We start from the raw sequence: 26,614 nt of genomic DNA on the forward strand, positions 1-26,614 counted from the left end.
ACTGTCATGTAGAAAGGAAAAGATAAAGTTCTTTACAGCTTCACACAGTTGAATAGCAATTCAATTCTAAGACTGAGGAATTAATATGCAAATAAAGAAAACTCAACATTTGTGCCAACAGAAGCTTTCAGGTCTTAATGTTATTCTTAAAGAAGCATCATCTCTGGAAGTAAAAAATCAAAGCAAACTAAATTCTGGGCCTCTGGTTGTAAAATAAAGCTCACAAATAGATCCCAACTGTATTCCGAAAACTCAAGAGTCACAATACAGAGAGCACTCGTTTGAAAAAATTTTGGGATTTACCCAAAACCAGTGTTCCAGTATTTGAAGAACATGACTTCTAGTTCCTGATTTACCAGATCTGGTATTAATCTTCCAGCAATATTCATCTTCTCTACTTCACTGAAGATCTTGAAGGGCTTCAAGTGTATCACAAGTTGTGAAGAGGTTTTCAGACAAAGTACTTTAACAAAAATATTTATTTATATGCCTCAATTCATTGCATTTTCAGAATGAGACCTTGGTTTGTTATAATTGTATACTTAAACAGGATCAACTCTTTTTCAGATAAATGCGTTTTTTCATCCTTAGACAATAGTACAAGTAGCTCTTTACTGGTGGTAGATAAGAAAAACAAAAGTACAGCATAACATTAGAAATACACTATTTGCACTGCCGCTAACATAATGAGTCTGATTCTTCCCACCATAAACAGCTCTCTATTTTCTCTTTACTCACATGCAAAGCTGAATACTTAATTCTGAAGTTTCACCACCCACTTCTAACTTATTTCTGAATACTTAGATAAAATCAGAGCTTCTCCAGTGAATATAGTTTCTTTTCAGAGCTAGAGAGAAAGTAGGTTTTGGTCAAGAGTTCACCTAAAGAATGGTTATTTCATTAATGCACTAATTCATTCTTGCACTGAAAATCAGCTTTGTCCAGATTTTACAATTTCAGTACGTCTTAATTCCCCAGACTCTGAAAACCAAGTTATAGAACGTGTTCTTACTAAGCCTGGTTAACATCTGTCTCATGGCCAATGAACCTGTGCAAAGGACCATCATCCATTAGAAAATAAACCTTTCAAATTTGATATAGGATGATTACTTGTTGGTTAAAAAAAAAAAAAAGGTTAGTTTTCTGTTCTGCAGAACACCACAGTCCAGCAATAAGGGTAACCTAAAAAACCCCTCTCTTCTCTTCCACGTGTTTAGTTTGAAATCAGCTGATATTTTCTTGATACTTCTGACCTGTCATAGAGATTCATATTCTGAATCCTGCCAACAAGCAGATAGTGTCCAGATGGCAACTGTATAGCACTTGAATTGTGGATGCCAAACCCTCTTTTTCATCTGTACTTAGCACTGTAACATCCTGAAAAGAGTGTAATAATATTATTAAAAAGTACTGATTGCTACTGTCAGGCATTCAGGGTAAGTATTAACTTCTTTCCATTCCCTCGTACAAGTCTGTAAGATGAAGAAATACAAAGAAAAATATGTACGTCTTTGATCTTGCAAGGCTGTAACTGAATCAGTGACCCAAAGTTCAAGAGGTCATTGAAACAAAAGAGAGAAAAGAAGGAAAACAAAAGCCTGTTCACATGAAACTCCAATTCCACACTTTCTTAATGAGTTCTCAGAAGAGCCTTAACATCATTACTGAATTGTGAAAAAACCCCTCCAAATTATAATGACAATTGAAAACATAATAGACTAATTGCAGCTAAAGTAATGACTCCTTAGTATTCATATGGCATATTACCAGAGGACCTTAAATTCACAAATAGAAGCTATTTTTTTCTTAAGCTTGATTTGATTGTTACTAATTAATTTTTTGGGGGTGAATTTAGAGTGTAATTAGGTTCTGATTTACTCCTATGAAAAAAAGGAAAAATGCTATCATGTTATGCCTTAGGATATTCTCATTTATTATTAACATATTAACTAATGGATTATTGGATTAGTGGCATTTTAAAAGGCTACAAGATCAGAAATTTAATCATATCTATATAAATTTTTTTCTAACAATTTCTGTATGAAATACCATTCTCTTGAAATAGAATATTGTATATGATAAAGGAAGTCTCAAATTGTTTCTACATTCTTTATCAAGACAGGATTAATTTTTTTTTATCAACAAGTTTATGCACATTGTTTCTTTTGTCCTTGTGATTCTTTAAAAAAAGGATCCTAAAGTAGTCTGTATGGTCTAATTAGTTACTGCTCTGTAGTTTCTAGTTCAAAAAATGACCTAGAGACATGAAAGAGCTCTGTGTATTTCCTTTTGACATGAATAGATACTGTGTAGTGGCGCACCTTATTTGTGCCTGAACTCTCAGAGGAACTGAGGCATCACTACTTTAGGTCCTGTACAAATGTCAGCACAGGCTTGGGTATAATGTCTTTCAGGACAAACCTCTGCAGACTGTGAAGCTGTTACACCAAGATCACTGTCATAGAGAGATAACTGAGCTAACTCTTATCACTGTGGGGAGCAGCATAGCAGTGGTACCATGGAGTTTCACTGAAAGCAATTTTTGTTGCTACAGTGCAGATAGCAACTGAACTTGGAGGGGGTTAAAATTATACTGGAAGTGTGAAAGAAGAAAAGTCAGCAAGGAATGCTCCACAGAAGCATACAGGGTGCTGTAAAACAGTACAGACTGAAAAATGCAGGGCACATGGAGAGGAATGTAATAAACTAAAAGGTTCATGAGGAGATGTAAACACCAGCAGAGTGTGTGCAACATACACCAAAAAACCCACTAGCTCCATGAGCAGCTCATGGAAGATCAATGGGTAAAACAGCAGCAGATGAATGAACTGCTAGATGAAAGCAAAACGAACACTTAGAACTTTTAGGTCGGACACAGATGCACAAATCGGCATTGTATCACTGACAAGATTTATTAAAACGAACAAAACAACAAAGCAGGGCTATTTTTATTATTAATAAACTGTTGCAAGAATAGATTGTAGCTACTGCAACAACAAAAACCATGAAAAGTTCTTTAGTGAGTGAACAGTTACAAGTGGAACTTCAAATTACTCAAAAAAGCCAATTCTCATACATACCTAAAGGCAACGTCACACCGTTTCTTTCCAAATTATCTTAGTATAGATGAATTAACAAACAGTACTCTCAATGTTTTAAAAATTGTGCTAAAATTAAAAATCCAAGCAGAAAACCAAAGGCTATGATGTTACCAGATGCATTAGTCACACACTACCATTGATTCAACTCTTTATCGAGTCACATGCAACTGGGCAAAGCTTCCTTTCAAACAATGGTTGCTGCATGAACTCTATAAAATTAACTTAACTAGTGTCAGATCCTAGTGGACAAACATCCAAATAAGATATTACCATTGCAGTAGAGTCTATTATTGGAAGTTTCAGTGAAAAAGCCATGAACAGGTTTGACAACAATTCTGAATCATATTTTAAGTGAGAAGGTGATGTCTCCAGCATAGAACTCTGACCAGTTAATGATCAGAACAATCCCATGCCCCAAAACCCATGTAGTTTTGCACATAAATAGAGACGTCTATCTCTCTTTTTTTAGGGGAGAAGCTTAATTTCCCATTCTTTAAATCTTGCACCACTCTGACTAGAACTGTATCAATTTTTCTAGCAATTCATGTAAGTGTCTCTTCAGGCACTTGTTACATACCCAAGATGTAAAAGCAAATTATTTTTTACACTAGACTGCACTACCAGCTACTTATGGATACCTCTAATTTCTCACTATTTTTTCAGCAGCAACTAACGTACATCAGGAGTGATTTAGTAGAGTAAATAGTTAGCAGCTTCATCGCACTCTATAGAGCCAGTCAGATAAAAGAAGCACTGTACATTTGTGGAATGTTGTTTAATAAGTGCTGCACATACAAATACATGTCTGTGAAGAGCTCTTGACACAGTCTGCCAAAACTTAGACCAGCATTTTAGCAAATTAAAAGTTTGCACATGTATTTTGAGAAATTGCATTAGGGATTTTTGTGGAGCACTGAGTAATGTGCTCAACACCATCCAGAAAGCAAAGGTAACTTTATCGCTTGTATCACTTCATAGGATGGCGTGCATTTCATGCTTAAGGCAGGTATTTTTTGGCAATACATTCAAAATAAATGAAAACTAGTATTTCATCCTCAGGGAATAAGATAAAAGTCACACAACTACTACCATATTTATTTCAGTCTTGCAACAACATGCACTTTAGGATTTAAACTAATTGAATGTGCTTTGGCTTAGCAGCTACCAAAATAAACTTGTTTCCTGATTAAACTGAACTAATTTACCGTGTTATATTATGCCTTTTCATAAACAAATATACTTATTTCTTTCACTCCTTACACAGAAAATAATCAGCTTTATGTCCAACATAAGAATCTCATTTCCAGGAAAGCTTAGTTCAAGTGCCTGGGCATAAAAGGATGTCTTTTTAGAATTGCACTGTGCAGGTAGCAATAGTGTTTTGTTACCAAAAAAAATTTTGAGCTGCTATTTTCTGTGTTCCTGGGTCTCTGATTCTTGGCTTGAAGACAGTCAGTTCTTTGTACTCTGTTATTACAATGAAGTAACCAAAGAAAGAGAGTCTTGGTTTGAGACTGTCAGCTGTTACTAATCACTGCTCCATGGCTTGCTGTGAATCCCTGCTTGCATCTCCCTCCTGCTCTGCTTAGCACACATAAAGAAGATAAATTACTCCCTAGTTTCCCTTCAAAAAGCATATTGTTTGTCACATTCCAATACTGTGAGCAAAAGACGGAATAATGCGAAGAGTTAAATGAGTATCTCAACAGCCCCGCAGCAGGGTCCTTCTCAGGCAGATGTGTTTCAGGAAATGTGCTTTCCTACTGGTTCTTCAAATGTATCCTGTTATACTGCAAACCTGAGAAGCAAGCCAACTACACTTTTCAGAACAGAAGAGCATAATCTTGTAGGAGCTTTCATTTAGTAATGTAAGCATCATTAACACTCAGTAGAAGCACTGTTTTATATTGACATATTTCATTTTACCAGGTGCTATACTTCATTGTTTATAAATACTTTAGCAAGAACAAGCAGAGTAAAGGGGAGGTTTATGAAATTCTTCCCTGCCCTCAGTGACTCACACTGACAGAGAGAAGAATTTTAAAGGAAGAAATGTAGAACAGTTTTCATCAGAAGGGGCCTTTAAGGTCAACTAGTCCAACCCAGTGCAATCAGCTGGGACAGCTTCAGCTAGATCAGGGTACTCAGAGCCCTCTCCATCCTGACCTTGACAGTTTGCATGGATGGGAGAGACACCATCTCTCTGGCCGAGAGTGTTTCATGTCCCTCATTGTAAAAAAGTTCTTTTTTATGTCCAACCTCAATCTGGCCACTTTAAAACCATTAGCACTCTTCCTGTAATAACATACTTTACTAAAAAGTCTCTCCCCATCTCTCTTACTGGCCTCCTTTATGTACTAGAAGGTGCTGAAAGGTCTCCCCAGAGCCTTCTGCTCTCCAGACTGATTAGCCCCAAATCTCGCAGCTTGTCCACAAACAAGATGTGCCCTGTCCCTCTGATACCCTTGTGGCCCCTGGACCTGCTCTAATGTCTCTTTTGTGCTGAGGACCCAAAAGGTGGATGCAGTGCTCCACTCCCATGCAGGTGGAATCTCATGAGGGCAGAGTGGAGGTGGAAAATCACCTCTCTTGACTTCCTGGTTATGCTTCTTTTGCTGGCTCATGTCCAGCCTCTCACCCACCAAGTCTTTCTGGGCAGGGCTCTGGGTCTGTTCATGCCCAGCCTGTGCTGATACCCAGGGCTGCCCTGACCCAGATGCAGCACTTTGCACATGGTCTTGTTTAAACCTCATGATGTTCACCTGGGCCCACTCCTTGAGCTTGTCCAGGTCCCTCTGGATGACGTCTTGTTCCTCGGGCATGTCAAACACCTCTCTCCTTGGTGTCATCTGCAAACCTACTGAGGCTGCACTCAATCCCACTGTGTCATTGATGAAAATGTCAAACAGGCCTGATACCAGCACAGACTCCTGAGGGACACCATCCATCATGGGTCTCCATCTGGACATTGACCAATCAAATTATTTTTCCACCGAAATAAGCAAACTAAAAAGAGAGTAAGGCTGTGGACTATCCAAACATGGAAATTGTTGGGATAAAAGTTGCTATTGGTTTGAACCTCAAGCTCAGTAAGTTCTTAACCAATACTCTAGAATGTATTTCTCTGCTGTATTAGAAGGCTAAACTTGATGGCCCAAGAAATACTTTCAAGCACACACAAAAGATTAAGTTTCATAAAGTGAAGCTATTTTGCTGAAAGAGCATTACTCAGTGATGAACCACAACAAGAGAGTCTTTTATTATTCATGGTTAACTGAAAGGTAAAACTCACTTAAAGCCACTAAAGATTATTTGGATCTCTTCCATTTATAACATTCAATGATGTTCAGACATTATTGTGCCAGGGTTTCACAAACATTCTCCTTCTAAGGAATAAACTGTAGCTAAAAAAGCAGGTGTTTGATAGTTTTCTGCCCCGGACACTTTCCTTCTGCTTCCTTTGTAGAAGTTCTGGTGTTCACATGACCCAATTCTGGGGTAATTCAAAATGACAAATTATCAGAAAAAACTAACCCTACAAAATCCAAAGCTGATCCTTTTTGGGCAAGGATGGGGCAGGACCACTGCTGTGGGGCAAGGCTAGTCATTTAGGAGCCACTCTTAGCCATTTAATTGGCTCTTTGAATTGCATTACTATATCCCAGCCATGGGTTTCATTAGTCAGCTTGGCTTAATCACGGTCACATAATTTTGGATCAAGTACAGCTGCTAATTTTCCTCTATTTACCCACTGTTCTTAACAGAACTGGAAAAAAATAATGTGATATCTAATTTCATTATCTAAAAATTCATATCTAAACAAAGTTAAGTTGAATTGATATTTGGGAGCAACTTATCAGTTTATTCAAAATGGCTGTATTTCAGACATATATTTTAAGTGGCTTCAGTAAGTCATTAGCCATATTGATTTAATATTGCTGAACTTCACCTATCCATATAGTTCTTTGAAAATATTCATGTCTTTTTTCTTTGCAATTTTATAATTTTACTGTTACCATTATTAAAAACTCCAATCTAGAATTAGGGTAAAATTTGAACCTGATCTTGGGAAGGGCCCAAATGTCAAAGCCTAAATTTAACTTTTGTTTTCTGGGAATGCTCAGAACCACAGAGGACATATTCAGCTGCTATTAGAATAAAGCTCTAGTGCTTAATCATGTTAATTAAACTTGGGCAATACCTCCACTGCCTTTACCTAACTGTTTTCCTTACAAATTTTCTGTCAGCATATTTTACCGTGACCTTGTGCAGTGTTCTTAATTTCCACAAATCCTCATCAACATACACAAAAGGGATTGTTCTCATGGTCTCACACTGAGAGTTTACTCATCACACAGTGCTTAGTGGATGTAGGGGGTGGGAGTAGCCCATTTTAGACTGCTTCATTAGGAGAGTGAAAGACAACCTTAAAGAAACAAAATTAGGGCAACACTCCTGAGTCAACAGTTGCCATTATTGCTGCTCCACCATAGGAGTCCTTAACAAGCAACTGCAATTTCCTAATGAAGAGACCATAAAAAAGTAAACAGGAAAATAATTAGGAATAAAAAGATGCTCTGTTCATAATGTTTTGTGTATAAAAACTTAGCTCAAAACATCTAAAGGGAATTTATATAAAAATCTCCATTGGCAAGGAAGTGCCATCAATTCAATTCTAATATGCTGAATAGGGAAAGAATTCATCATGGTCATAGGAATCCTCTTTTTTTTGTTTCAAGAAGTCAGCATGTATAAGGACCAGAATGGGCAGCTTTTTCTACATGCTCATTCAGAACTGCCTCATTATTTTATGCATTTTCATCAACATGTTGCTATATCTTGTCAGAATCCTGACCTGGAGGTGTTGGGTCCTGTGCCCACAGATGGGAGCCCCATGTCGGTGACAGCTCAGCCAAGAGCCTGCACCTGGGCTCTGAGCACACGATTTCTCCCCTACTGAGAAGAGTGACCAATATCTCGTGAGGAGTGACTGAGGACTTTGGGTTTGTCCAGTTTGGAGAAAAGGAGGCTGAAGGGCTGGCCTCTCAGTGTGGGAGGCAGCACACTGGAGCAAGCTTCCCAGACAGGTGGCCAATAACCCCTACCTGTCGGTGTTGAGGAAGTCAATGCCATTAACAACTTTAATTTTTGGTCAGTCCTGAAGTCTAGTTGGCCTAGATGGGCATTTCAGCCCCAACTGAAAATATTTAAAATGCTTATCATTACGCATCAAAAGGCATTATGTATTTTAAAGAAACAAAAATCTAAAAGCACTAGGGGAAAACGCTTAAAACTGCAATAATTTTAGTGTAAGAAAGAAAACACATAAACTGCTTAGTTTATTCAGAAGTTTTTAAAGGGCACCAAAAATGTTCAGAAACAGGGACTTTTAATATGATAAGCAGTGGCTGAACATTTTAACCATTTTCAAACTAAAATTATAGGCATGCATAAATGTATATGCTCACATGCACACCCTCTACTCCCAGTGTCAGTCTTGCTTGCCCTGAGGAAAGATAAAATCACCCAAAATACTAGAATCAATCCTACATAATGACTGCTTTTCCTCAGAGGGTTGCTATTTACTTTGGAGTGTAAGAAAAGAGATCCTATTTAAAAGCTACTATTTATGGGCTCTCGTTTGTTAGTTAGTGATTAATTTTGGAGCCAAATATAAACCCAAGGATGCTTTGCTGACTAGGAGTTTACACACAGAAACAGGGCTTCAGGCATACCAGCTGCTGACCAGTTACTGTTGTGGGAAAAAAGCATTTTGCATCTAATTATATAATATGTTTAGTGCTTCTTAAAAGAAAAAAGGAAAATACTACAGGTAGAAACTTTCAAGTACTGTAAGAGGGAAAATTAGGCATAAACTCCAATCTCAGACTGAAATAGCTCATTGAGGACATTGGACTGTTCTGCACAAATCAATTTATTCCATTGATTCTATTGTGCTAATTGAAGGGAGAAAGTATTCTGGTATTCTGAAGCTGTAGGACTTCTAGCATAGGTTCTACATTCCAGTTTTTAAAACAATTTATTCTTGAACAAACAGATTCAAAGCTATTTGTCTTAAACATTATCTAAAAAAAACATGCTCAGTGTATTTTATGCTTGATCTTCCAGGAGTACAGTACCATCCCTCTGCATTAGTGTGCCCATTTTAGTGTGCTATAATCCAATATTATAAAAGCATATATCTATGCTGCACATAGATTATGTGCAGCATGCTTTTGATATGTAGTAACTCTGGATTTGGTAAATTCTAGAATTCCGTATAATAGAAAATCATAAATAAAATATAATTGACATAAAAGTAGTCATAATATTGTGACTATTCATAATATAGTAGTTATTCATGATGAGTCATAGAATCAATAGCTCATGCCAATTTACACAACAGTGATCAAGTCAGATGAGCAATCAGAACTACCAGATTAACAATTCAGAATTGTTAAAGTCCTCCTAACTAGATTTTTTTCTCCTTTTCCCTGTGTCTTTTCTCTCTCTTTCTTCTCTTTTAATTATATATTTACCTTCTCCTTGCCTTTCCTATATTCTAAAATATTTTCATTTTTTCTCTAATATCTTTGTTAATAAAATAGTGCTTCGCTTTGTGACACTCTGGAGAACTCCTTCTCATGTCCTTATTTCACACACAGTGTTACTTCCCAAGGGAGGGAAGGGGTAGGTGAAGGAAGAAGACGGGGTAAAAAGCCTGGGGGTGTTTTGCAGTTCTGCAGACTTATGCCTACCCCCTTCTTTCTTTTCTCCCCTTCCTTCTCCCCAGCCTCCCTCCCTCCCTCCCTCCCCATCAGTACTTAAAAAATCATTCCCATTCATGTTGTGTGAGTGCACACGCTGGGAGAAATTGCAGGGGCTCTGCTCCAGATCCCCTTGACAACCTCAAGGCATCCCTGTGCGTGGGGACTGGTGGCACGGCAAAGTTTCCCAGGCCCCCTGGGGAAGGGGAGGGAGAGAGGAGGCAGAGGTGCTGGAGCCAGCAGCGAGGAGGAGAGAGCAGCGAGCAGGATGAAAGGGGCACATACATCTCCCGCGGGACAATGGGGGTTTTGCTGGCTGACTGTGAAAAGACACACTGAGGATACAATGCTTTGTGACACATGAAAGCTCTGGGGACCTTTCCAGAGCCCCATTCAGTTCTAAGGAGTCTTGTCAACATCTTAAAATGCAAAGGAAACAACCCCTCTCATTTTCCCGTGTTTTAAAAATGCATTTTAAATATTATTTTAGGCAACTGTTGTTGTTGGTATGCTGGAAGCTTTTGCAGTTTGCCCAGTTCCCATTAATAGCAGTGGGAGGGGAGACTGCCCAGCAGGTCCCCAGCAAGGGCTCTCAGAGGTGAGCACTTGTTTCCCCCTCATACAGTTTTTGTTCATACTTAGGCCTGTCATCCTTCTGCTTTGAATGCCTTCTGCTATACGTACCACAAGCAGTTACAGCTCAAGAAGAGAGGAATTGCTGTTCCCTATGTCCAAGCTAAGAAATAAATTATATGATAGCAAGAGCAGGAATGAGACTGAGCAACATAAAACAAGGAGCAATGTAGTCCCAGCCAGAGGGCACCCCGGGAAGCCAGGCTGGAAAGCAGCTTGCAAAGATAAGAGATCACTCCTGCTCCCTGACATACTGCTCGCACATAGTTCACCACTCAATCCTAGAATCAGCCCAAGAAAAAATTAGGATCAAAATATCTAATCCTTCAAAACAGCAATCTTTTCTGGTAAGGTGTGCCCCACTGACTTTTGGAGTGTAGGAGGTTCAACCTTCATAAGGGGTAAAGTACAAAAAAAAAATCAGGCTTGGTTAAAGCACAGGCAGGTGTGCTTACAAATCCTCTAAGAATGACAGTGCTCAGCCTCTGGTCCTGAATCTATTATCTGTAAAGAGCAGAATACTGGGAGCTGACTGATTCAAAATCTCTGCATTTCCAAACATTCCTACTAAACTGTACAGTTTAACTGTTTGTGTTCAGGTTGTGAAACAAGTTTCAAAAATCTTATCCAAAATGAAAAAATAGATAGACCATTGTTGTTACTTTAGAAAGAAAAAGTAAGAACAGAAAGAAACCAATTGTATTTACAAAAATTAAATTGACTGGACTAGTATGTAAACATTCAATCTTTCACTTTGTAAGTTATGTTTTAAGTGCCATATTAATACTTTAAAAATAAAATTTGTAACAAATGCTGTCTGAGATATGTGCTGTGCAGTTTGATAGCAGATCTAAATTTTCCATAATTATTAACTTTATTTCTTTTTTTGGCTAACAGCATTTGCATTATTTCAAATTTACTTTACTTGAGGACTCTAAAAAAATCAATCTTCCATCCACAAATAAGAGGGTTACAGGACTTCCTGTTTGTAAAACTTGAAAAGCTATTTGTAACTCGCTAGTATTTACCATTTTCCTCACAGCATTTCAAATAATAAATGTAAACATACGATGAACATAATAATGCAGTTATACAGATTGAAAAGCTGAGTAGAGAAATGAAGGATCAAATGCTTCTAATGTTGGATTTCCACGCTCAGTTTCTTGCTGGACACTTTGTTCTTCCACTACAATGGCACACACATAAACCAAACAATTCAGTGTGTGAATCTAGTGATGTCTGTTTGCAACTCCTTTTGTGGGTACAAATCTTACTGACTCTAATGGTCTCTGCCAAAAGGGCAGAAAATGAAAAAAGCTGAACTGAAAGGGTAAGTATAAAGCATGTGATTGGTTTTATACTTCGGAGATTTGATCAGAGCCTGGGACACATCCTTGATCTCAGCCACATCAGGGACTAGAGTGCTTTCACTGTAGCTCCAAGAGAATGTATCTCCTCCTTGAGAAGACAAACAGAAGTATTGTATATCTACAATAATTTTTAAAACTTCTAGTTTTGCCAGGCAATGATTCAAGTTTCCATATTATTCCTGTGGTCCTCTTGCCTTATTTTAAATGCTTTCTCCTCTGAGACAGGCACCCAAAGCAGAAGTTGGTCAGGTTTTTTTATATTTTATATGTTCAAAGTTAGCATCCATATAAATGTGTAGGGAATCTTGAATCTTAGGAAGCATGGACTAGGCAATTCCACATAGGAGGAGATAATAAAGCTAAAAATCCTTTTCTAACCCCATTTTTCATTCTGCACTTTGAAAGCTTGATTGCAACAAGAAGCACGAGCACTGCTTTGAGGCAGACACAGCCCTCCTGATGGAGAATGGGCAAATAGCAAGGAGAAGGAGGAGTGGGACTTTGAGACTTATCTGCATCTGCTGGAAAGAGAAAGAGCATTTCCATTTCTGACAGCCCTCATGAGACATTCCCTCTCAGAGACTCAGAGCTCTTTCCCTGGCAGAGCTGCACCTTCTATTAGAAAACACATTGCAGCCATTCATCAGTGCAATCTGATGAACAAACACTATAGAAGATGCCCTAGGGAGCACCCTAATATTCACAGAAGATCCAAATAGAGCCAAGAATTAGGATTAATGTTGCAAGTTCTGCAAAGTTTATGAAAGACTATAAAGGTTTATTCATGCAATGGTAAGGATTTTCTGAAACAGCATTTAATCTGTTTTAAACTCCCACAGCTTGGGAGAGAGGTAATCTGAGGTTGCCCACTGGGGACTAAAGACAACTCTTCATACATGTTAATTGTTGCAAACATTATCAACATTACTTAAGAGTACTCACTTTTCTATCTTACAATTATAAATTATGTGCAGCACATTTTTCAGACTATGGTAACTACATTGATCAGAAACCATGAATTCTCTCACTAGTATATATGGAGTGCCACACTGCATCAGACCAATAACCTTTACTTTAAGATTATGACAATGACAGTATGAGCTGCAAATGAGGGACATCTTGCCTTGGGTAGTTTTAAGTGTGATCATCAAAACTCTTCCCACAGAACTGTTTTCATCATGCTTAGTTCATACTCTTTACTCACAACTGTATCAGGTAAATGTCATTGTGCTTAAATCCACTAGGAATTGCTGCCCTGGATAGTAAAGCCTCAGGAAAGATGGGAGTACGAGCAGTAGTCTACTACATGAGCACTACAATCATTGCTGTACTGATTGGCATAATCATTGTGGTCATCATCCACCCCGGGAAAGGTACGAAGGAAAACATGCACAGAGAAGGCAAAATTGTGCAAGTGACAGCAGCAGATGCCTTTCTTGATTTAATCAGGTATGGCTATGATATTGCACATTTTCTGTACCAATAGCTATTTTAATGTTAGACTCACAGAGAACAAAAGTAGAGAATTTTAAACAGTGATTGCATAAAGTTGCCAAATTCCTTTCAACTGTGTGATATGGATTTACTTCCAAATCTAGCTGTTGCAAGGAAGAAATTGCTTTTAATACTAAAAGGAAGACTTTTTCTTTTTCTTTCTTTCTTTCTTTCTTTCTTTCTTTCTTTCTTTCTTTCTTTCTTTCTTTCTTTCTTTCTTTCTTTCTTTCTTTCTTTCTTTCTTTCTTTCTTTCTTTCTTTCTTTTCCTTCCTTCCTTCCTTCCTTCCTTCCTTCCTTCCTTCCTTCCTTCCTTCCTTCCTTCCTTCCTTCCTTCCTTCCTTCCTTCCTTCCTTCCTTCCTTCCTTCCTTCCTTCCTTCCTTCCTTCCTTCCTTCCTTCCTTCCTTCCTTCCTTCCTTCCTTCCTTCCTTCCTTCCTTCCTTCCTTCCTTCCTTCCTTCCTTCCTTCCTTCCTTCCTTCCTTCCTTCCTTCCTTCCTTCCTTCCTTCCTTCCTTCCTTCCTTCCTTCCTTCCTTCCCTTCTTTCTTTTCCCCTCTCTCTCTCAAAAGAAAGACCTTTGTTCTGCTATCTGCACATACCCATCTGCATGGCTATTTTTTCCTCCTTCCATAGCACAGACCTTATTACTAAATTCCTCCCCTTCCAACTTCCAATAGTTTTCTTACTTCACCTGAATCCCTACTTACTTATTTATTTTAATTCTGAATTGTAGCCACCAATCTGGGTGCATCTACTCAATTTATTCCATTTATATGAATGGGAAATGACTTTCATGAACAGGCAAGTAAAATGCTTGAGATAGAGGGCACAGACATAAAATCTTGTTTTGTCCTCGCTCAGAGAATCTGCAGTACCTCTTTTACAGAGCTAATATGTCACAGATATATTCCAGGGAGTAGGGAAGCTGAGGTTTTGAACTCAGGAGCTTTTCCACAGGTAAAACCACCAAAATTTTGTGCTCCACTAACCCATTTGGAGAATCCGGAGACAGGGAGAAAGGCCTCCAAGGATCACGCTGCCAGAAAGGGGCACTACAGAAACCTCCATGAAGAGGTTTGCACTCAGATTCCTCAAGATTTATTCAGTTAGGCTGCTTCTAAAGCCCTCAGAAATGCACAAAACAAAGGAAAACAAACAAACCCCTATCTGCAACAAATGTACAGACACGTGTATGTATTATTATTATTATAGAATACTCAAACTTCAGAAAGATTTGGGTATAACCACAACAAGACTAAATCAAGTAATAAATACCATTAAGTACTAGACAACACAAATGCAAAAATTGTTTGAGAACTTGAAATATATTAAATATTATTAAATTATTTATTAATTTGGATTAATAATGCATTCATAAGTACAAAATTAAAAGTAAGCCCATAGAGCTTTGTACTTTTAGTAATTTAGCTAATATACTTCTCCATAACCAGATGTGTTATACAATACTGAGTACAGAGATTCTAATTGCCAGGAACTATCCAATCCTACATTTCATCCTGGTAAAGCTAACCAGGCAAATGCTACATGCAAAGCTCTACTCATTGAATATGTAATCACATATTATTCTTAGGATTCCTCAAAAATTAGCTCTCTAATTCTTTTATTAGCTGTGTCCTTACTAAAGGAATTATTATCGTATTATTCTCATATTATTTTCTTTCTCTTTCACAGAAATATGTTCCCTCCAAATCTGGTGGAAGCTTGCTTTAAACAGGTAATTTTTTCTTTTTAATTCCAAACAAAACATGAAGAAGTAAGAAATTAAATGTAACCACACTTGCCTTAGGAATATCTACTTACAGCGGGAACATAACTTACATTTGCTGCCAGATGTCAAAAAAAAAATTCCCTGAACTAAACCAACCAAATCTATGCTTTGTTTTCAATCATATTGAGACAACAGTGTTTGCTATGAAAGTGAAGAAAACCCACACAGTTTGGCAAATCAAAAAATTACTTTTTTCAAAATGTCAAATTCATAAGTTGACAGCAAGGTTCGTTAGAGTGAATTCAGCTTTTCTAAAACAGTGTGGTGTTAAACTGGGAGATACTGAGATTTTCACCATCTGTGCAAAGACTGGAAGATTTTCAAGGATGCCACATGACAAATATGCATTGGTTGGAAACAGAAGAAAAAAATGTATGGACATAAACAAAAAAAGCAAATTAAGATCTTCCTGCCACCTACAGTAGAAGTCCTTAGGAGTGCTTTTTTTACATTGCTTTTCAAAATCCTCTATCATTAGCCCCATCTTATTCTTAGCTGTACTATGGAGAAAATAATAGACCCATTGTTTTTTTCAAAAATGAGGGCATTAGTGATTCAATGAAACCTAGAATGTGTCTTTCCATAATCTAATTGCTTCATATTGACATCACATAATCTTGAACCGATATTATTTACCAGTTGCTGTTGTAGCAATAAAAAAAGCCAAAATGTGGAGGTCAAGAAGAGCAAAAAGTATAAACTTTCCAAAATCCAGCTGACTTACATCTTGCAGAAGAATTGAAAAGAAATTGTAGCATTATCTTTAGCTGTATAAACAGAAACCAGTAAAAAGGAGTCACTTTCTGCATTAAAGATTTCTAGATTAAAGATTGAAAAGCAAACTAGACCCAGGTCCAAATGCCATGCCTCTGTCTTCAGCAAGGATGTTGATGAACTCAGTACAGAGAAGAAGAAGAGCAGTATAGAAATGCAAAAGCCTATATCTAAACTAGAAATAAATTCAAAGAATGTAATGTAATAAAGTACAGGAATGATATGATCTTTATCTCAAAACAATGAAATAATTAGGGCATAAAGTTATGGACGTAGCAGAAAGTATTTTTCATAAATCTCTCAAGTTTGGAAGTTATTATCTAGAGCTCTTGAGAGCAATCAAAGTGTCTTCCAGACTGCAGTTTCAAAAAGATTCGGGAAATTATTTAGGCAGATAACAGGCCATTAGTTTGATCTCGGTTGTAGTGAAGGCTATAAATGCCTTAAAGGGAAAAGTATAAACAAAAAAGAAAAACACACAAAACAAACCTACTACCAAAACCATAAAGATATCTGAAACATAAATTTTACCATCTTTCTTCCATAATATTGCTCATTTCCTCTTTCTTTTTTTTTTCCAATTTCATTGTTGGTTTTGTTATTGTTTGTTTTGGTTGAAGTTTTGTATTTTGGTTTTTTTTGGGGGGGGGTTGACTTCTGAGAAACAGTAGTGTTTTTAAGATGACAAAAGTGAAATAGTTGCACTGGGGTCTTTAAGAATTTTAAAATTTGTGGAGATAGCAATGGAAGTTGCTGAAGGGATGGGAGTAAATCAGTTGATATTTTTATGAATGACATTGCCAAAAGATGCACACAGTTAAGTTTACAGATGACAAGAAAGTCCAAGCACTTTGTGTTGAGATATCAAAAAAAATGCCAACGAAGGTAATAAGACCCTGGCACAACATAATACTATAAAGTCATATCAACAAATGACTCTGCTCTTGGACATGTTTGCATGTTTGGTTACCTCCTAGTAGCTCTTCAACACATGTGAAATAAACATTTAGAAGTTACAGTAATTTCTTCTTTACCATAGCAAATAATCATCAAAAACACCAAAAATGTTCAATTCAGCTCTAGGATATACATTAGGTGACAGAACACCAAGACATGAACTAAGGCCAGAGGAATGTGACCATTTAGGATAATGAGTATATTCAGTTTTCTTCATTCATAGATTCATGCAAAATTAACATAGTTAAGAGAGGAGTTGTTGGAATTATCAAAAGAACACAATATATAGAGAAAAAAAATTACTGAGAAACTATTCAACTACCAAAAAAAAAAAAAAGTGGGAACAGAGGTAAATAAGATAAAAACATGCAAAAAGAAATGAATTTAAACTGGAAATTAGTGGTGTTTTTAACCCTACACAACTTGAAGTTGAATTCCTGAAAACATCTTCATTTAGGAGTTATAGGAACACTTCAGCAGTTTTCCAATACAGTTTAAAAAATTCTTTTGATAGTATTCTACTGTAACAGAAAACTTGGCTTGGTAACTAGCAGTTCTAATCCTATGTTCTTAATTAAAGATATCCTGTAGATTATGTTAACATTTAAGTACCTTGTATTTCTCATGTGCTTTAAAGCCTAAGGGAGTTTTGAAAAACAATCTAGAAAAACCAGACATATTCAGTGAAAATTTTTACTGACTTTCAGAAGCAGTACCAAGATTTAACAAAGTACCAGCATTTTAAATTTTTCATACCATTACTTTTTGAACTTGGTACCAAACCCTAGATTTTTACATAGAAGTTTTTTTGTTGTAGCAGATTCGTTAAAAAAAAGATCTTAGCATACAAGTATGTGTAATATTCTTAGGTATCCAGATGATTTTGTACATCTGATCCCACAATTTTCTTTCCAAAAGTTTTCATCCATTATTTCACATGTTTCTCAGAAGATTTATGAAGAGGAATGAGCCATCTGGCACAAATCTGTTTGTGCAACACCGTGTCTGATGGTCAGAACACAGTACTTCTCATAGCTGTCCACACTCAACGGTGTAACACCATGCCACAGCTTCACACACCTGGAAATCATCACTGGAATATGTACTGCACATTTAAATTTCATCTTTGGATAGATCAGATGTGCACATCATGTCCTGCAGCATTCTTAGGCAGGTTTGTTTCCCAGTTTGTACTGGAAGCACTGGAAGGTGTGACATTAAATGGAGAGCATAACCAGAGTGGGAGGGATTTTAAGTGGAGTTGGCAATGTTTTTATATGGTTGCTGCTGGGAGACAAAGTCCTGGAGGGGGACTGGAACCTTAGAACTTATCTAGGAAATGTCTTCCTAAATTTTCTACTGTTCTTCTTTCAGTTTGGTCCTTTGGATTCCCTTTTCTGTTTCTTCCCAACAAGACTGTGAGGCCTCCCCTCACAGAAAGTTGCCTCCCCTTTCTTTTATTTCTCCTCATCCTCCATCTTTGCACCTTTTCTTTCCCAGGTATTTCCATTTTCCACTTGACTGACATGAATTTTCAAATATGATGGAGAGTGGTTTTGTTCCCTCAAGATCCTGGGATGAATTTTTTCATGTCCTGTATACATCCGTTCAATTTCATTAGGTGCTTCCAAATCTTTGCTTAAAGTGGGAGGGACTTGGCTCCTCCGAATTCCACCTGGAGATTCAGGGATTGAGAGTTATGGGGAGATATGCCAGACAATGAAGACTGAGACAAAGAACTCATTGGGTACCCTCAGACTTCTCAGGCTGATTGTTGAACAGCAGATTATTAATCTAAATAACCTGCTTTCTGATGATGGGTGTTTTCATATGACCTGTCACGACATTCACTATGCACAGGTCTCATGAGGCTTTTGTCATTTTTATGAGTAACAAGAGAATCTGAATAGATTGACCGCAGGTGAATATTCCACACTTACCTAAAATTAGATTACTTTGTTAAAATTTTTCTCTGTGCCCCTACATTCACCCCAGTTTAGGGAGATCTAAAGAAATCTTTGGGTTTATATTTCAGCTCTGGCCACTATCTATCTCTTCATTTCTCTTTCTTTGCTAAATTAAAAAATGCTGTCTAGCCTGGGGCTGAGCAGTAGTGAGCAGTCTGCTTGTTAAGCAGATACTGCTTTAAGTATCTTGTTCTTCACGCTGTGCTTTGGAGGTCTATCAAAGGGCAGAAGAAACACAAGGAAACTTGCAAAATCAAGAGAAACAGAATCAACCTAAAAATTTGGTGAGGGTCACTCTGGTGTGAATAGATAGAATTTGATACCAGCTGAAGCCTAAAGAACTGCATCTGATAACTGCATTTCTTCTGAGATATTTTTAATTATATATTCTTTCCTGAACTTGTCATTATCATGGGAATTGTAAGTGTTAATCACACATCCAGAAATGAATACTAACTAATATATGCTGTCTATTTTTCATGATAATTTGGGGTAATTAAGATATATTATGACTTGTGTCATCAACTCTTACACAGAAAATTTAGAATGCATTCACACATATCCATATGGAGAGCAAAGGAAAAAAAAACAAGAAGAAGATGGAATTTTTTTTTTTTTTTAATTTTGGGGGGCCGCATTTAAGCAAACTTGTTACTTTTAAAATCATTATTCACCAAATGCTGCATCATCATACAGACTTAGCGCAGACAGTACTAATGACAGAGTAAATTATGACAGTGAATTATGAACTTTCAGAATAGCTACCATTGCAGTTACCTTTTCTGCAAGTTAAACCAATGGGATACGCTGCTGCCAGGTTATAATATTGCTTCTCCAAAAGTCCTTCAATATATCTAAGTCAAATGATAGGGTATCTTGTATCACTAATAAAACCAGAATAATAATCAAAGTGTGAACAACTGATTCATCATATTATTCAATACAAAATCTATATTGTCTATATTGTCTATCTATCTATTTCATAGTAAGCTAAGTTAATTAAAATTAATTTTCCAGTTGATCATTATCACCATGTCTTGTAAAAAAAGTCCAGAAATTCATTACTTTTGCATTTTACTTGCCGATATGATTGTTTGTAGAAGGCTGTTCAAATTAATACATTCAAATAACATTTATCTTACTCCTCAGTTGTTCTCAGTACATGAATTTAAGGAAAAATTATAAGTATTTTGCATCTAAAATCTTACCAGGCAAAAATACCTCTTCCTGGAGGTTTAATGAAGTTATATTCTCCCAAAATTATAGGACTTCAGTAATATTGCCTAGCCCATCACATATCATCAGTGTCTGGACCTCTGTTCTCTCTTCTGAGACCCTTAAGGCTACAATGAGTAGTTTATTTTGCCTAATTTCTTCTATTTCTGAAAGTTGCAAAGGAACAAGAATCAGCAGAATCACAATGTGAAATTAAACTGTCAGTTTCAGGTACATTAAAAGCTGATAACTCTGATTGCCACTGAGATAGAGATCTGCTGAAAATAGGAATATCATAAAAGCTCAAAAAATTAACTCTTACCGCCAGTTACTCTGCAGAGCAGTAATAATCAACCCTGCTATTAACTCAGCTATTTCAAAGCAATTTCTAACATCCCGAAGGTGGTCCCTCATCCAGTCACTTCCTATGATCAATGGCTTTTTCACCATTTCACACGCAGAAAATATGTTTTGAGGTGGCCAAGCAATCTTATGTTCTGCCTTTCATGTCATTTGAAAAAACAATAATAAGGATAAAACTCAACCAACACCTCACACTTTTTTCCTCAGTAGATACATCCCTTGTGTTCCCTGTGTCTGGTTTGCCTTGATTTCTTTTGCTTCACCACGAAACTTCTCATGGCTTTTGATAGACAACTTTGTGCATAAGACAGATCCACAGCAGGCATATCCACAGGGATCTCCTGGTGCTCAGTCAGCTATAATGGAAGAAAGAGCAGCTCTAGTAAATATTTCAGTGGAAATAAAGTTGCTCTGGTTTCTGCTGGTTAGATTAATGTTTTTAATCTCACTCTGAATAAGCTGTTTCTCCTCTGCTCTGGGAGGGGTTCCAGAAAGACTATTATTTTCTGTAGTAATATTTCTGAATACTTAAGTCTGATGAATAAATGAGCAAACAGAAAAGACCTACATCTCTGTGGACACTCTTGTGGCTGAAATGGAAAAGGACTTAGCTGAATGAGGTCTTAAAATCCATATTATACCCCAAAAGAGACCTAAGTAATGAATTAAAGGCATGTTCCTGCTGCAACAGAATTGCAGAATGACCATAAAATGAAGACATATTCTTATTACCACCTAAAATTCTTTCTAACACAGCTTTTTGAAGGTAAAACCTTTGTGTGATTATACTTTTTTCCATATAACTCCCAACACCTCCTCAGTCCCCCACCACAATTTTGTAGCCACATGGGCAACTCTGACCTGATCTGACACGAGGGGGGCAATTCTCAGACAGGTAAAGGTCATGGTGCCTCTGATGGAAAAGTGGTTTGTGACTTAGCTCATGGCCTGTTCCAACAGGCAGGCAGCACACATCCAACTCTGTCCTACAGCTGTTTCACACTTTTGACCTTCCAGGTAGGGATGAGAGAAGAACCTGAGCATAATGGAGGAGATTCAGAACCAAGTAAGTTATGATGTGCTAGGGAAAATGGGAAATTAATAGGAAATTTCATAAGAAATTAGGTTTTAATTCCAGACCTTATTGTTCCAGAACTCATTAAATAGCTTGCTTTCCTACTTTCATCTAATCTGTGTGCCTGCAAATGCAAAATAGTTACAGACATTTGCATTAATGAACTTGCACCTAAGGTTTTTTTCCTATTGAAAAACAGCAATAAAAATAGAAATGTAATACAATTACCACACCTGGAGACAAGGAAAGAGAATAAGATAGGGAAAGAGAAAGGGAAAGGGAAAAGGAAAAAAGGAAAAGAAAAAAGAAAAAAGAAAAAAGAAAAACAAAACCAAATCGAACACCCCCTCCCAAAAAAAAACCAAAACAAAACCAAAAAACCCACAGTGTTTGATGTAAATTGGTAGGCAGTATTTTGATATTCCTGACAAGACAGAATAAAAAACACTTTAATGAGTACTTATATTACTTTTCCATTTACATTTTAATACCCCTATGTTACTTAAAGAGACACCCCTTCTTCCATGGTTGTGCAATTCCAGTCTGTGTTCTTCCCTCTCTGACACTTCAACAGCCAGTTGAGCTGATTCACTTCCCCAGGCTTTATGCAAGAAATGGTGACATTTTTTGCTTGGTGAGATTTCTGTCACTTTTTAAAAAGTAGAATTGTCTCACTAGCAAATCAAAGAAGAATTATCACAGGTTGGATGTGAGTGGGTGAGGCAGTGGAACTGGGCTTTTCCTTGTCAGCCAACTGCTCACACAGCTCTCAGCTGACTTCTGTACAGCCCAAATCTTGAAAGATTTTAGCAAATTTTATTCAAAACTCAAGAGCATCTGACCTTCATGAATCTTGTTTCTGCTACATATTATTCAGAAACCTTCCATAAATGTCCAGTTACCAGGTTTTATTTGACATTCTGAGAGACTTAGAGCCTTTAGGGGGTACCTCAAATATGTGGAAGGAGTGCGTAAAACTATTCAGGTGCAGAAAGTAACATTAAATCAGGCTAGTGTTGAAAGATGATGATACTCAGGTTTCCCATCTTGGTCATAATTGCTTCATTTCACTCAAGTACTTCTGAAGTGTTCAACAGGTCTCCAGATATCAGTAAGGATAATTGGAGCTTTCCTGGTAGCTCCAAAAAAAAAAAAAGAATAAGAAAAGAAAAAAAAAATCCAAAGTTGTTGAATAACCTCAACACCAACATTCTGCTGCTTTAATGGACTAAGCATCCTGAGACACATGAGGAACATCCTAGTGATATTCAGTATGCTTTGTGTTCAGCAAAATTTAACCAGGACAGAGCTGCAGGGCTTTTTGAGTCCAGATAGAAATATTCAGGCTGTAAATTTCTCTTTGGAAAAACATTTCGGGGTGAAAGGCTGGTTTTCAAAGCAGACATTTAGGACCGTATTGAGATTTAGAAAGTGAATTGTCTGTTCCATAAAGGAACCAGTTAAAGTATAACCCTTTCTCTAATTAAGAAATGTGGTGATATTTCTGCAAAGCAAACTAATGGCTTGCCATAACAAAAGAAAAAAGAGGTATGTTATATGTAAGCTAACTTCAGTCTTATTTTTTTTAGTACAAAAAGATGAAGAAATAAAGAAAGTCCAGAGCACAAGAAAATATTCTCACTAGCCAAAAAAGGACTATAAACATTTAGAATTTTGTTGTTAGGAAAAATGGCAATTTATATAAAATGCAAATTAAGAGTCAATAGTTTTTTTACAGAATATAGGAGCACAACAAATTTGCATCTTTGACTTCAGTCTATTTAGGAGAAAATTATTTCCAGAAGCTAAAGCTGAGGATTCAGTTTTTGAAGTTAATAGGACTTTTGTTGTTTTCAGGAAAACCAAATATTCATCATAATACATTTTACCTAGATAAATAATAATTTAATTTGTGATTTTAAACTTTGTTTGATATGATTCACTGAATTTTTATCTTTCTTTTATTTTTGTTTTAACAGTTCAAAACCAACTATGAAAAGAGAAAGTTTAAAGTAGCTATTCCACCCAATGACACATCCACAGTGACTTCCATAATAAGCAACGTGTCAGAAGCAATGGAAGCTCTCACCCGAATGAAAGAGGAAATCGTTCCTGTTCCAGGTTCTGTGAATGGAGTGAATGCCCTTGGCTTGGTGGTGTTCTCAATAAGCTTTGGCCTGGTGATTGGGAGCATGAGGGAGCAAGGTCAGGCGTTGAAAGACTTCTTTGATAGCCTTAATGAGGCTATCATGAGATTGGTAGCTCTAATCATGTGGTAAGTGCCTCTTCAATAAATTCCTTTTTCAGCTACTAACAATATTTTTTCATCACAGCCAGGCACTGAGTAGCAAGAATCTTTTTGGCAAAAAGTCAGACAATAAGATTGTATCTACCTTGGAACTTTTTTCATGATCGAACCCAAGAGCTGTAACTCTCTGTGACCATAATCTGCCCAAACATACCAACTCTTTCAGTGGGTTTCACTTTTGACATGAGAAAAATCAGGGTCCATGGCAGAAGTTGCTACCCTTATCAGTCTTACTCTATGTCTTCATAAAGACAGCACTCACAGCAGTAAGCTGTTGAAGTTTCCTTACATACTAATCTGAATTCATTAAAGGAAACTGACAAACCTCTCCCATAATCTTATTTCTACACAGCAAGACCTTGTTATCATAATTTTCCAACACAACTGGTTTCTGTAGTTGTGGGGTTTACATGTACGTCCTTGCATTGTAGCTGCACTGCTCACACATACACGTAATTTTCCTGCTTTCTTTATTGTGTTCAGTAGGTAAATAAATACCTTTTCCCTCAAGGTATGAAATCTTCTCAAAAATTTAAGATTCATTATTCTCCAGGTAGAAGCTTAACTTTGAAAAGAAATTATGTCTTGTTGCCTTCTTTACTACAGGTAAAAACCAAATCAACTACAAGAGTCTATTGAGGAGCACACATATACACTGCCACTAGATATGAAACCAAAAATAAGTATATTTGCTCCATTAACTAAAATCTTTTCTCCTCCACAAGCACATTTAAAATGTTAAAGCAGTGGCTTCAGATAAGTTTCCACAGGGACTTGATCACATAAAGGGCAGTTGAGATGCAGTGGATAGATTCCATTCCATGGTATCTTACTGTGAGAAGGCAAGTGGACATTTATAGGAGTAGGGCTGTACCTAAATTACTGCTGCAGCAGAATTATGTTCAAGTTTAATGCTCAGCACCAGCTCTTTCTTCACCTCTAGCTGTGCTTCCTGATAAGCAAAAGCAGCTCATCCCACCTGTGCAGCCAACTTTTGACATACGGATTTCTTCATGGTGATGAATGTATCATCCCATTGGATGAAATGTAACATAGCCAGAATTGATGCCTGGAAAATAGACAGACCTTCCCAAAAACATTAGAGTGAATGTAAAAGCAAATCTATAGTTGAAACCTTTCAGGTACACCATATGTCAAAAGTCGCACGTGGTATATTAATTCTACCATTTTTATATGGTTAGTCCATTATTATACTTATCATACACTGTCCAATTAAAAGATTATTTGTTTAGGTAATTATTCCTGGGGTACTGCCACACTGGACACAGTCTAGAGGTTTCTTTTGCCCCACTTTTGATATGTCTGGTCCAGATTCTGGTTGGAAAGGAGAACACCCTTGTACTCCTCTTGGAATAAAACTAAACAATATTTAGGTTAGCTTTTATAAGGTTAGCTTATTGTTCCTAAATGTAGGGAAGAAAGGTAGGAAAAATATTAGAAGCTATAGCCAAAGCTACAAAGCTGCAAATATGTGAAAAATATAAAAAGGTAAAAATCTTAGGATCAGAAGCAGCTTGAAATCTTCAGAAGTTATCAGACTTCTGTGTGGGTTCCTTCCCTAAGGAAACTTCCTTTCCCTGTGGGAAACAGCACTGGAATAGAACTGGGTGCTTGGTATAGTACACATATATCAGTTTAGCCTTCATTCACACAGGCAGAATTATAACAGGATTGGCTAAACTAGCTTTTATATTACACTTGAATTCCAACAAGAATTCATTTCCCTACCTGTCCAAAAGGCATCTTGAAACCCTCACCAGATCTGGAATCCACTGAACCCCACCAAAAACACTCACTGCTGTGGTTCAATCCAGGTTGAATTGTTAGGAGTTGAAGAGTTAAATTTTTGAGCTGCTCCTGAATAGGAGCATCCTAACAGTGAAAGTCTGCATTTTTGCATATAAACAAAACAGGACGGTGGGGGACCAAATCTCTACTTTTTTTATAATGCTATTTTGATTTCTTACTTGCAGGTATGCTCCACTTGGAATTCTCTTCTTGATTGCTGGGAAAATTGTTGAGATGGAAGATATGGGTGTGATTGGTGGTCAGCTTGCCATGTACACTGTAACAGTTATCATTGGCTTGCTAATTCATGCTGTCATTGTCCTACCTCTTCTCTACTTCGTGATCACTCGGAAGAATCCGTGGGTATTTATTGGAGGCTTAATACAGGCATTAGTCACAGCTTTGGGAACATCTTCCAGGTATAACAAAATATTTTAAAGCTGTATCTTTTTTTTTAGTATTACTGGTTTAAGAAACAATTTTGTTTAATGTTTGATATTCTAGGTAGTTTGTAATGGCTTGATAATGAAGGATAGAGCTAGCAAAGAATATGCATGGCAAAATGGAGCAGCAAACAGAAAAGTCCTGAGGGATTCCTATTGGCAGCTGACATTTTGTGCCCAAAATCCTGATAGCCAATTATGGATACAGAACCTACAACAGAAATGCCACTTTTGCTCTTGCAGGTGATCAGTTATGTCATGTGAATTTTAAAAACTGTTTGCATCTATGACAGAAAGAAACATTACAATAAAGTATACATTTCAATACCATTTGACCTTTCATAAAACAGCAGCCATTTTGGTAGGTTTCTAAAAAGTGTCCTCAAGATAGGAGGTTTCAGTCAGATATTCTGTGATGCTAAATTCAAGTCCTTGGTGTTTGAGATTATTTTGAAGTAAAAACCTAGGCTGATGCAAGACAGCATACTATACTGCAAGTGGATTAAAAAACCATTTAGAATTCAACTGTAAGAGGACTGTCAGCAAAAATA

General features: G+C 37.0%; 1 protein-coding gene across 1 annotated transcript in view; it reads left to right on the forward strand.

The window, feature by feature from the left end:
• SLC1A3 (solute carrier family 1 member 3) overlaps positions 1-26,614 on the forward strand; it is a 65,963-nt gene that overhangs the window by 32,570 nt on the left and 6,779 nt on the right. The window contains exons 4-7 of the mRNA XM_036402882.2: positions 13,116-13,320; positions 15,056-15,098; positions 23,483-23,778; positions 25,806-26,039. Of these exons, the coding sequence (XP_036258775.1) occupies positions 13,116-13,320; positions 15,056-15,098; positions 23,483-23,778; positions 25,806-26,039 (778 nt within the window). The remainder of the gene's footprint in view (positions 1-13,115; positions 13,321-15,055; positions 15,099-23,482; positions 23,779-25,805; positions 26,040-26,614) is intronic.

This window comes from Molothrus ater, chromosome Z, assembly GCF_012460135.2.
Source record: "Molothrus ater isolate BHLD 08-10-18 breed brown headed cowbird chromosome Z, BPBGC_Mater_1.1, whole genome shotgun sequence".
Lineage (NCBI taxonomy): Eukaryota > Metazoa > Chordata > Aves > Passeriformes > Icteridae > Molothrus > Molothrus ater.